General features: G+C 46.1%; 1 protein-coding gene across 1 annotated transcript in view; it reads right to left on the reverse strand.

Moving 5' to 3' along the window:
• The window catches only part of METTL24 (methyltransferase like 24), a 109,418-nt gene that overhangs the window by 52,448 nt on the left and 43,810 nt on the right, over nt 1-13,160 (reverse strand). Inside the window, exon 3 of the mRNA XM_040983134.1 lies at nt 6,549-6,688. Coding sequence (XP_040839068.1) covers nt 6,549-6,688 — 140 coding nt within the window. The remainder of the gene's footprint in view (nt 1-6,548; nt 6,689-13,160) is intronic.

Here is a 13,160-nt window from a genome sequence, read left to right on the forward strand (position 1 = left end):
CAAGCAACTCTCGCTACAGCTCATTCATGACAGAGCTAAGCAGTGTATGCATATTGATATATGGACAAACTTCACTATGCAATGTCTCTCCACTCCCCACTCTGCTCAGCCACTGAGAGAGGGCAGGGAGAGAAAATGATGTAATCCTCCCCAAGGGAATTATACAAATACCATTCCACATGTTAATGCAGGGGTGTAACCTCACAACGAACTTAACACAGAAAAAGCAGCAACAATCTGACAGCTGCTTCTCTCAGAAGGAGAGGGTAGTAACAAAGTGCCAGGGTAGCCATGTTGGCCATCCTTTTCTCAAATCTCAGAGAAAACCAACCAACAACCCTATGTGTTGTGTGGGGTGTGCCCCAAACAACCCCAGAGGCTGTCATTTATACCACCTTGGCTGTATGATTACCTCCTGGTGAGGGCAGGGAAGTTCTCTTAAGAGTAAGGTGCCTTTCCCCAAGGGCACAAAGGCATTCTTTGAATTACCTACAGAACCCCTGGCAATGACATGTCCCCTTAGAGATGGGACAGCTGGCTTCAAGTCCATGGTCATTCTTTCAAAAACAGTCCTCTGGGCCCAGTGGCATGACCTAGTGGCTAAGGTCCTCGCCTTGAGCATACCCAGATCCCATATGGGCACCAGTTCTAATCCTGGCAGCTCCACTTCCCATCCAGCTCCCTGCTTGTGGCCTGGGAAAGCAATCAAGGATGGCCCAAGGCTTTGGGACCCTGCACCCGTGTGGGAGACACGGAAGAAGTTCCTGGCTCCTGGCTTCAGATTGGCATAGCATCGGCCATTGCGCTCACTTGGGGAGTGAATCATCGGACAGGAGATCTTCCTCTCTGTCTCTCCTCCTCTCTGTATATCTGACTTTCCAATAAATAAATAAATATTTTTAAAAAAAAAAAACAAAAACAGCCCTCTGTGACTAGGATGCATGGCCTTATGTTCTCCAAGAATCAAGAACTCATAGGATAACCACAAAAAAATGCTCAAGATTCTTGGCTAATAGGGAAATATAGATGAAAGACCACAGGGTAGACCATGTCTACCATCAAAAAGACCCGGAATGGAGAGTATCGGAAAGGATGTGGAGATATTGCAGTTTTTTCAGATTACTGGAACTTGGAATGGTCTTAACTGCAAACACCTAATGATGGCATCCATTAGCACTGAAAGCCGGCCACCAAGTAAAAGCCCATCAATTGCTGAGCGGATAAACACTCAATGGCGTAGCCACACCAGGGACTGCTGACGCTTGTAAACCGTGGGTGGAGGGAAAGAAGGGAAACACAAGAGTCACCGAAGGTCACAGGTGGTACACTTCTGTTACGTGAACAGGGAACCCCAAAGGGACAGAAAGCAGCATGAGAGGGTGCTTCCCTGGGTAGGATGAGGTTGGAGGGCACTGAGAGTGATTGCTATACGCATGGGGCCTTTCATTGGAGGGTGACAGGACGAAATGTTCTAACCTTGCTGGTAGAGATTAAAAGCCTTGAGCTGTGTGTTTTACATCTGTGAATTAAATGTGCAGGAAAGCTATTTTAAGTGCTGCAAAAACAGGAGCCTACACAGTGGTGCCACAGGCTAATTCTTTGCCCTGTGGTGTCAACATCCCATATAGATGCTGGTTCCTATCCTGGCTGCTCCACTTCTGATCCAGCTCCATGCATATAGACTGGGAAAGCAACAGAGGGTGCCTCAAGCCCTTGGGCCCCTGCACCCACATAGGAGACATGGAAGAAGCTCCTGTTTTCCAGCTTCAGACTGGCTCAGCTCTGGCTGTTGTGGCCACTTGGGGTATGGACCTTAGGATGAAAAATCTTTCTGTCTCTCCTTTCTCTCAAAAATCTGTCTTTAAAATAAATAAATCTTTTTTAATGTAAATGCTACAGAAAAAACAATAACAAATTCAAAGCAGATCTAAGGGATGATGTTTCACCCTCACTGTTGCAGACAAGGGCTGGAAGCAAAAGAGTTTTAAAACTCTTCCCCTTCATCCTGCCAGGAGCCAGAGATGCCAGCCAAGTAATTACCCAGATCTGTAAACTGCCAACCGCACTGCAGGGGAGGAATCCGTTTTTCAAAATAGAAGTGACACTCAATAATGGGTGGGAAATATCTTATCATCATTCATTTTCGTTAAATAACATTACAAGGAACAGCAAGATTTCATCTAACACCTGTGTTCTCAACAGGGACGGTGGCACTCAGAAGGGGGCAGATGGGTTTGTGAGGGCAGAAAAACCTTCCCTTCTTTGCATATAAAGCACAGAGAGGCACATATCACGTAAGCAGCTCTGCAACTACGACATCAAAATGCCACAGAGGGTGATGGGCAAAGGATATGTCCAAAGGGGAATTCTGGGAGCCACAATTTCCTGATTCTTCACCAACGCCCTCCTTCAACCACTGTACAATGCTATCCAGAGCTTCTGTGTTCTCCAGATACCCATGGCCACTGGAAGTCCCAAAGGTTGTGTATAAAATGCAGGCTCTTGTCACCTAACCATGTGTCTCCTGTGAGCTCTTCTGTTCCCTCATACGGAGAATGTGTATCTTGAAATCAACTGATACAACTGATCCCAGAGCTGAATGACAGGTGAGAAGCACAAGGGGACTTCAACAAATTCATGGGAAAATAGGTTCATGGTGGTGCAGAAAAGATTAGGAATTCATTCAGAGTTTATGTGTGATGCGCATTTTCCCTGCACATTTTGAGGGTCCCTGACATTGGCTGAGTATTTTACTCCTATTCCTTCCCATGCCTGCTCCTGCCCCCCAAATACATGAAAAGTAAACTTGGTGATCCTCACCCTCCCCACCGCCGCCCCCCACAGCCCTTCCACCAAATACTCACAAAAACTCATGTGGAGGTCCTGCCTCAGGTCATGAGATAGACAAGGTTATCACCTGAATCCAGACTCTCCTTATTTCTTTTCTCTTTCCCCTTCTCCGATCTAGATGCTGCCTACCTTAATTTGTCTGTTCTATCCCTTTCAAAATGGAAAAGGATCTGATAGGAATCTTCAGCTGTATGCCACCTTGGATTACACACTGCCAGAGAGCCATCTCTTCCATTAACTGTGCAATAAAAAGCTCTGAAAAGAAATTTATCAGCTTCAGCACTGATGAAGAATAGCAGGTGCACCTAATACCTGCTTCAGGCAGTGGGTGGAAAAAGGAATCAAGGCCAACCCAAAGGTAGGGCCATGAGCCTTTGTCTTCTAACTCCTGTGTCCCTAAGTCCTCCCCTCTCTCTTTCCAGGAAACTCAACCTGGTTGTAGTTGCAATCTGATTTTGGCTGGGAATACCTGGGCTCAGCAGTAATGACCATGCTGTTACTGCCACTGGCCTGGAGCATGCAGCATACACCATCTGTGGGCAGGGCCACCTGACTTGGCACCTGCCCTCCCTGCCTATGTGCAGCAGTCCCAACACTACCAGGTGCCGGAACCACCCCCCCCTCCCCCGTCTTGTTCAACATCTCAGGACCAGCCATTCTTAGCTGGATCTTTCTTCCCTCAGCCTCAGTGGGGATGCTGCCGGCAATGTGCAAGCCCTCTGGGGGTGCTTATCTGGACTCCAGGCCTAAGGCTTCTAGCACAATCAACATGGTCACCCACGGTTCCAAGTCTCCTTTTGGGAGCCATCGGAAATATTTCCTGTAGTTTCCACTTTCCAAGTAAGCAGAACTTTTTGGCAATAATGAGACTTGTAATCTGTTCATTTCTTTTCCCAATGGGATTTGACTGTTCTCATCTATTTCCCCAATGTTGACTTTGAATGGCAAAATGTAAATGAAAATAACAAACTACCTTTTCATTTGTGACCATCTGAAATCTTATTAGAACACCATCATATTCAATGTCTCTAAGGAAAACAAAAAGGAATTTTTTTTAAAGATTTATTTTATTTGTTGGAAAGTCAGATATACAGAGAGGAGGAGAGACAGAGAGGAAGATCTTCCGTCCGATGATTCACTCCCCAAGTGAGAGCAACGGCAATATGCCAATCTGAAGCCAGGAGCCAGGAACCTCTTCCGGGTCTCCCACGTGGGTGCAGGATCCCCAGGCCTTGGGCTGTCCTTGACTGCTTTCCCAGGCCACAAGCAGGGAGCTGGATGGGAAGTGGAGCTGCTGGGATTAGAACCGGCGCCTATATGGGATCCTGGAATGTTCAAGGCAAGGACTTTAGCCGCTAGGCCACGCCACCAGGCCTACTAAAAAGGAAGTTTAAAAATTTCCCTGATGGCAGGCATTCAGTTTAGCATTAAAGATGCCAGTTTGGAAACTTATGTCCCAAATCATAGGGTCCCAGTTCGATTTCCAGTTCTGGTCCCCTGATTCCAGCTTCCTACTAATGCATGCCCTGGGAGGCAGCAGGTGACGGCTCAAGTAACCAGGTCCCTTGCCAGCCACCTGGGAGACATGAAAGTTCCCAGCTGCTGGTTTCAGCCTGGCCCAGCAGCAGCCGTCGCAAAGCACCTGAGAAGTGAACCAGTGGGTGGGAGCTCTCCTCCCCAAACTCCTTCTATGTCTCTCTGCCTCTTGAATAAATATTTTGAAGAAAATTTTAAAGGGTATTTTCCCCAAAAAGCATTCCCAGCTTTATTTGTATTCAGTTATACGCTCTAAGTAAAAATGATTGCAGAGCATGAAACAGTAAGTAAACTGCAAAAGCCACAGGAAGTAAGAATAGAGGAGCAAAGTGAGCCCTCCGATCTGCACGTGGTACTAGACCACCAGTCTCAGGAGTTACTTGCAGATGTTGTGATTAGGACATAAAGTAGACCCTGCTGTCAGAGCTCCCAGCCCTCCATCAGACTGACCGAGTTCCTACAGCCAGGTCTCTATTCTGACTGTCTGGCTAAGCCTTCCACCCAACCCTCCCTTCCCACATCAATCAGCAACCTTGCCTCCTGCTAGGCTTCCCATAGCAAACACGTGCCAGCTATGTGCCGAGTCCCACCAGGTCAGTACGAGGGCATGTCAGAAGGTTCATGACATTCAATGAGCGCACACACTAATTCCAGTGCAGGGAAATTTGACAATTCATGCTTAGTGTTGGCATACTATGTACCTTCCAGGAATTTTTCCAAATGTCCCCACATATCTTCACTTAACCCATAGAAGAATATTTCTGCTAGGTTTAAATTCTTACTTGAATCTTTTGTTTTCTTTAAGTCCCCAGTAGCTGGCAATGTTTGTTGTTCTTTGACAGCAACAGCTTCCCTCCTTGCATTTACACCCTTGGGTTCGGGGTCTCCGCATCACCCAGTTGTCTCCCCTAACCCTGACCACCTGGCATTCTAGCAGGTGGTTGCCACACCTGGAGCTCCAGGTGGACTACAGAAAGAATGAAATCCACAAGTGAGGGTCTGGCCTATGACAGTTTTTTTAAGAGTCCTCAGTATTGCACATAAAGGACTTCAGTGGTGTAGCTGGGAGACCCATCAGGCACCTACAAAGAGCCTATGGAACAGTGTTTTCTAAAAAAAACAAATTCCCGCCTGCCTTTTGTGGAGACAGATGCCATTTGTAAATTCAGGGTTGTTTACAAAGCACTGGAATATTTTGTGAAAGCATCTTGGTACTTTGTATTCATCCTTTAACAAAAAGCACGCCAAATCTATTTGCACATGTAGGTCCTTTTCAACCTGAATGGCTGAATGCCAATTTTTCCTCAAGTAGTTTTCACAAAGTCACATGGTTTGCATAAGAGTTCCCTCCCATGAGGCTGGTACCATGGCATGGTAGGCTAAGCCTCTGCTTGCAGCAAGCACTCCAGTTCATGTCCCAGCTGCTATACTCCTGATCCAGCTCCTTGCTTAGGTCTTGAGAAAACAGCAGAGGGTAGCCCAAGTCCTTGGGACCCTGCACCCATGTGGGAAACTGGGAAGATGCTCCTGGATCTTGACTTCAGGTCAGCTCAGCTCTGGCTGTTATAGCTATTTTGGGGAGTGAAGCAGTAGATGGAAGATATTTCTCTCTGTAAATCTGCCATTCAAATAAAAACAAATAAATCTTTAAAAATAAAATAAAACTAATAAATTTTTAAAAAATGTTCTCTTCCCTTTTTCCTATTCATTCACTTACCATTGACACAAAACATAGAAATGGCAGCAGTGGCCATCACATACATGTCTTGACTCCCTCATCTTGTGGATCCAATTGCTAACTTGCACTCTCTGTTCCTTTTTCCTCAGTTGAATTCATGAATACGATCCTGTCTCTTGTAAAATGAGGGCACTCCTGCTTTAGCCAGAGATCACAGGATTCACCAAGAGGACTGTCTTCGTGTTGCCAGCTTACTACCAACAAAACAAAAACAAAAAGTGGCTGGGGCCACTGTATCAGCCTGTGCCTGCAGCTCCCAAACAGACCAGTCTGGGATGATGGCAGAAGGCGGAACACAGCAGCTTCTCTGCACTGCAGCCACTCATCCCTGTGCTACTGGAAAATCCCAAGGCTGCCCGCATGAGTGTATGTCTTCTGCTGCTGTTAAAACAAAACAACACATGCAAACAAACAAAAAACTTACCCTAAGGAGTAGAGGCGGCACTGCTTGTTATGGATTTGGCGAGCTAAGCCAAACCTATCATCAAGACACACTGACCAGGGCTGCTGGGTAGGGCTGAAGTCAGCCTCCAGGCTGTCGGTACTCATGTGATTGCACGCAATCTGCAAGGATTGGAAATCAATGTGGATAATTTAAAATGTTGAGTGATGAATGGCAGGTAGGGACTTGTAGCTTCCCCAATCTCTGGAAATCATCATGGGAGAGTTATATCCTGCTAACTACTCCCGTTTCCCTAGGGAGCCCCCAGACTGCTGTAAAATGCATGGAGAAATATCAACTACATGGAAGATGATTAAGTAACCTTAGAGCAGCCACACGGAGGTTGAAAGGAACATTAACTGCTGCTAATGCCAGCAAGGTGGACAGCAGAGGAAAGCCAGGCACAGGGATGGGAGGGAAGAGGGATCAGTGAGATCTTGCAAGGCTATGTGATGTTCTTGGAGGATGAGACTGTCTGAAAGGCTCTGATCAAGGGCAGTGGTCCTTCTGCAAGACATGTAGTACAGGGCCTCAGATGGCAGAAGGACATTCACAAGGTGATCCCTTATTTCTGGCTGACAAGGTGGAGACACCAAGGTCCCGGCAGGCAGTGTTCGCCAGAAGTCATTGCTCATGGCTAAAGAGAAATGAGCTGCCCCCTGCCGACAGGGCAGTATCCCTGGGCCAGGCGGACTGCTTGGATGAGCTTCTTCCAAGGGTAGGAGTTCCAGGGAGGGAGGCTCTTGCTGAGCAAACCAAAGCCCTTCTCTTGATGAGATGAGAAAACCAAAGGGAATGTGCCTCTAAGTCGAGCAGCAGCAAGGCCCCAATTTCAACTGCACACGAAACAAATGTGCTTCGTTAAGCGATGCTGACTTGTGTTTGGGACTGGTCCAGTCTGCATGGCTGAGTCTGCTGGAGCGGAAGAAAACAGCAAGTGCTATAGCCAAGACGTTATCGTCTGAGCAAAGCAGTATTTCCCCTTATCCTCCAAACTCTGCCCGTCATCGTGTGGCCTCTTGAACACTGCAGCTATTGCTATCGCATTGTGGACCATTCCAGATGCACAGGGCGTGCTGAGGTCCCTGGCTTTCATCTCTGGGAAACATAAGAGCAGGGAAATTCCTTCCCAAGATATTCTGACTTCACGTAAACCTTTTCTTTAACTGATTTCTCATGTTTTTAAGCTAAGAACAACACTTCCCACAGCTCCTGCATGACTCTTGCTATAACCTGCTCTTTAGGGACCAAAGGGGCTTCTGCTAGGGCTGGACAGTTCAGGGCAAAGCTCAAGAAGTGGGCCATGGTCCTCCTTCACCCCAGTCTCATTCTCTTTCTCCAAATGCTGTTCAAAGGAAAAACATCAGAGCATAGGAATCAGGCTTTTGCTCAAGGCATTGCCCTAGAAAACATCCATTTAGCAAGGAGCATCCATGTACTCATTTGTTTAATTCGTCTCCTCCCATTTTCCTGCAGGTACAGGGCAATCAAGTCTTGCCTGCCCACCCACGCAAGGGAAGTCAAGTTGTTCAATTTACTAAACAGAGTTCAGTATGCTTTTCATCTACCAGTGGACAGATGACAACCTCAGGCTTTGACTCCTAGGTTAGCCCTGTGTTCCATGCCTTGCTTGCAGCAGGAAGGCAGGCCATCTGCTCCAGGGCCTGGGGTTTTGGTGTATGCTGATCTGCTGTGTGCACTTCTCCCTCCGAACCCACAGCAGGACAGGTTAGGATGCCATGTCCCCAGGGCCTTGGCCATGAGTCCATTTAGACACCATCCACAGTCTGACTCCAGCTCCTCTCACCTGCTTCCAAATCATCTGGGAAAGATGTAAACTGCAGATTCCCAGGTCCCCCAGCAGAACTGCAAAATCTGATTCTGTGAGGCTGAGCCCTGGGCATGGGCATGTGCCAAGAGATTGGCAAGCAGGTAGTCTTGGGAGTTTACTGGAGGTCTTCTGTGACATATCCCAGCCTGGTCTCATTTGTGCCTTAGCAACCAGGAGAAGGCTGTGCTAGGACCAGTTTCCCACCAGAAATTGCAGCTTTGTTAATCCACCCCCTCAGCCAAGGCCAGAGGTTCCATAATGTCAAGTAGTCAGAGGCCCCTAAATGTCAGGTGGGTATTAAGGGCCAAGAGTCAAGGCTGTGAGGTCCAGCTACTCCTGCTCTGCCAAGACCAGAGATCCCAGGCTTCATTCTATTAAAGAGGACACTTTGGGGTGGGCGTCTGGTGTGGTGGTTAAGATGCCTCAGGATGACAAGTTGAGTGCCTGGGTTCCAGTTCCGGCCCACTCCCGATCCTAGCTCCCTGCTCATGAGCAACCCAAGTGGCAGCACGTGATGGCTCAAGTACTTGGGTTCCCGCCACCCACATGGGAGACTCAGAATGAGTTCCTGGCTTTAGTTTTGGCCTGGCTCAGTGTCAGCTGCTGTGAGTATTGAACCAGTGAATGATAGATCTATCTCTCTCAAAATAAATAAATGTTTAATGATGACACTGGTTCTTTAAACATTTCTTCTTATTCTACAGATTTCATTTTACACAAATACATACCTATTGAGGCGACATTCTTTTCCGTTCAATCTCTCCAATAACATCCCTCCTTCCTCTCTTAGCTCAAAGAAACGCACATATACACACACCAGAATTTTTCCACTTTAACCATTTAGTACCCACCACATCAACAGACATAAGCTTTTGAAAACAGCTAGGAGTGGCTCCATAAAATTCAGCTGCAAAAAAATTAATTAAATATTGATTTTCTAACTTTCTAGTTAAGATTTATTACTAATGCTTCCATAAACTCCCATGCAAGCAAAATGAAGGAGGACAGTAACTTCTAGCTAAGATCCAACTCAACTATGCTTCCTGCCTGTATAATGCCTCTCATAATTTTAGCCATCTCCAGCAAAGTGGCCTGGAGGAAGGAAAGTAGACTTCAGGGAAGAAAGCATGCTCTGAAATATTTTTTTAGTTGTTTAAAAGGATCCAGTTTATTATCAATGTATTTTGCATCCTATTACACTTAAATAGTATTTCTGTCATCTCATAAATAGAATCTGGCAAAGGGACCAGACCCCTTAAAAATCTCAGACTTCAGCAAGGATCCCTACAATTGAGATCAACATAATCGCATACTTTAGCCAGCACTAAAGGCAGGATTATATTTATGTTGTTTTCATCCTAGAATGTGTGTGTGCATGTGTGTAAGTTTATGTGTGTAGCAGTAGGTATAAGAGAAACTATAACTGTAAAGTTATAATGCAAGTCTCCAGAGCCTAGGTTCTTAGGTTGTTCTTTTAAATTGATAGATGAGCAGATAATTAGATAGGTAGGTAGATATAGATAGGTGATTGATGGAAAGATAGGGTCGATAGGAAAGCTGGGTTTATTTTAACGCATATTTTAGGTTTTAAAAGAGCCAGTGTTGCTAAGAAGCATTTGTACTGCAAGGCATGCTTCCGGAAGGCATATGGTTTGGGGGTTGCCATAAAAAGCTGAATCTGGAGCCTTTCCTTAGAACAGAGCCCTGTGTTTGTGGCTTAACCATTTGGTGTCGGCCACAGAGGAGGCAGCAGCAACCGCACAACACTGCCACCATGCAATCCTGGTCTTCTGTGTTAGAAAACCAATGGCACTCAGTCCTCCCACCCTGAACTTCCTTCCCACACACACTCTGCCCTTGTCCTTTGGGGTTTCTGTAAAGACCCCAACCGTACCCTGTGCGACTCCAGGAGTGTCATGCCCAAGGCTGTTCGATGCCGTACCACCCCAGGCCCTGTGCCTCCATATCCAATACCCCCTCAGTGGACAGAGGCCTGTCTGTCCACAGGCCTTTCTTCTCTCCTAAAACATGTAACTCTTTGACCCTCACTGTCTGTTGGGGGATACAGATGCACCTGTGTGCTTCAGGTCTGATGCTGCAGTGCCCAGCTCAGTGCCAGCCACAAAGCCAGTCCCTAGCGAGTATCTGCAGAATCGAAGCATAAATACATCAACAGTAATCGTACCAAATGCGGGGCCTTGTGGAACACAGTGTTGAGGAGAATAATGTTTTGTTAAAACAGCATAAGAGGCAGGGGTGGAATTTGCTTTTGTACCTTCAGAGGGTTTTTTTTTCTTACCCATCATGACTCATTCTTGCTAACTGTGAAAATTTTAGGTAGCAGTGGATCTAAGATTTTTACCAGGTTTTTTTTCAGAGTATTATTGCAGGCTTTCCCTGTCAAGATGAGTTCTAAATGAAGTACAAGGCACAAAAGCAGTCCCAAGGCTCTGCATTCCATAGAGGCAGGGAGGAAGTAACGGTTAGGCAAAGATTCTGCTTAAGACCCACTCAGCATCATTATTGACGGCTCCTACCAGCTGGCCTCCTCGTAGCCCAGAAGCAGAACAAAGAACAGTGCTTTCCCTGGTTAAAAAGGCCCCATGATTAAAAACCCATCATAAGACCCTCTTTGTGGAAGACAAAAATCCCAGTGGGGACACTGTTCTGGTGTGCTGCATTAAGTCATTATTTGGGACGTCCACATCCCTCACCAGAGAGCCCTGCCTCCATTTCCCGTGCAGCTTTCTGCTAATGCACCTTGCAGGAGGCAGCTTTGGGGTTCCTAACTCCCACGTGCAAGTTTCTACCTCTTGATTTCAGCCTGGTCCAGCTCCACTATTGCTGGAATTTGGGAGACTGAACCAACGGATGGAACTTTCTCTTTCTCTTCTTCTCTCTCCTCCCCAGCCCTCTCTCTGTCACTCCACCTTCCATTAGTCTTTTCAAGAAAATCCTTTTAGGGCCTGGCACAATGGATCAATGACTAAATTCTCACCTTGCAAGCATCAGGATCCCATATGGGTACCAGTTCCTATCCCGGCAGCTGCCCTGTTTCCCATTCAGCTCCCTGCTTATGGCCTGGGAGAGAAGTTGCAGACCTGGAAGAGGCTCCTGGTTCCTGGCTTTGGATCAGCTCAGCTCCAGCCACTGCAGCCACTTGGGGAATGAACCAGTGGATTGAGATCTTTCTCTCTTTCCCCTCTGTAAATCTGATCTGCCTTTTGAATAAAAATAAATAAACATTTTTAAAAAGTCCTTTCAGTGGCCCTACCAACCAAGTGTCTATTAAGGCCTTCATCAAAGTGAACAATGAATAATACTTCCGTTGATCTGTCCTCACAACTGGCACGCTAGCTTCTGGGAGGAAGAGCCTCACGACCTGGCACAGTTCCTGGCACCTTATGGTTGTCTGTCTGCCGGCTTGTCTGTCCATTCCTCTGTTTCACAAATAGACAAAAAGATCTTTTTAAAAGTATATAGTTAAAAACAACTCTCTATTCTCTGCACAGTACAAGATCAGAGAACTAAGAGCGACCTTGGAAACTAATCCAAATGCTTCCTTTTCAGGAGAACAGCGAGAGTAGGGGAAGCAGGGTAAATCACCCGGGCCGTGGTATCTTGTCACATCACATCAGAGGATGCCGTGCAGTGGCTAAAGAATTCTCTCTCAGTCGGCAGCTCAAGGGGAAAGATCTCAGAGGAATCTGAAACCATCAGTTCATGCCTTAAGAAATTTCTAAACCAGTATACTTTCTATCATGACTAGAACACTGGCCTGAAAAACATATAAAATGGAATCTGAAGGCTTGCATTCAGTACACTGATTTGGGAGGTAGGGAGTACAAGTCATATTCCCCAACTTCAATTCATAAACTTGATGCCACTTGGTTTCCTTGGGGGGGTCTCTAGGGGCCTTTTATTTTTAAATTATTTACTTATTTATTTACTTGAAAGGTTGAGAGAGAAACAGAGAGAGAGATTAGGGGCCTTTTATTTTTAAATTATTTACTTATTTATTTACTTGAAAGGTACAGAGAGAAACAGAGAGAGAGAGACCTTCTGTCCCTCTGGTTGATATTCCAAATGCCTGCAATGGCTGGGACTGGGCCAGCCTGAAACAAGGAGCCAGGAATTCCATCTGGATCTCCCATGTGAATGACAGGGACCCAAGCATCTAAGCCATCATCTACTGCTTTCTAGGCATGCTAGCAGGAAGTTGGATTGGTAGCAGAATATCCAGGTCTCAAAAACGAAGCACTCCAAGATGGGAGATATGCATACCCTAAATGTCTGCTTCTTAACCCATTGTGCCATAATGTTGCCGACCCCTCTGACACCTTAAAGGGCTTTTTAAAGCCAAAGTCAACAGGTCCAGCTATGTTTCCTTCTTGCCAAACCAAACTAAGATGAACATTTCAGCATTTTAATTAAGTCTGTATAAGTCCACCAAATTAATTTGCAGCTACAAAATAAGATGAAATTATGTAAAGCACAGAGACCAATTCATTATTCCAACCCCATAATTAATAACACCAGCTTTCACTTCCACTTGTGGGTGACAAAAAGGAAAATCCTAGGACTGTCTGATTGCATATGAAAAGGAAGACTTCCTTTTACCCTCAAATTAGCCACCTAAAGATCTAGGAACATTTTCTCTCCCCAGAGGGCAAAGTTGGCTTTGTTGCCAGTGAGATTTGTGAGAAGGAAGGATGCCCAAAGCCAGGGGCCAAAGCGAGATCCAACGAAGTCAGACTTGTCTC

The sequence above is a fragment of the Ochotona curzoniae genome, unplaced genomic scaffold (assembly GCF_017591425.1).
Source record: "Ochotona curzoniae isolate NIBS_2020 unplaced genomic scaffold, NIBS_Ocur_1.0 contig_3819, whole genome shotgun sequence".
Taxonomy (NCBI): domain Eukaryota; kingdom Metazoa; phylum Chordata; class Mammalia; order Lagomorpha; family Ochotonidae; genus Ochotona; species Ochotona curzoniae.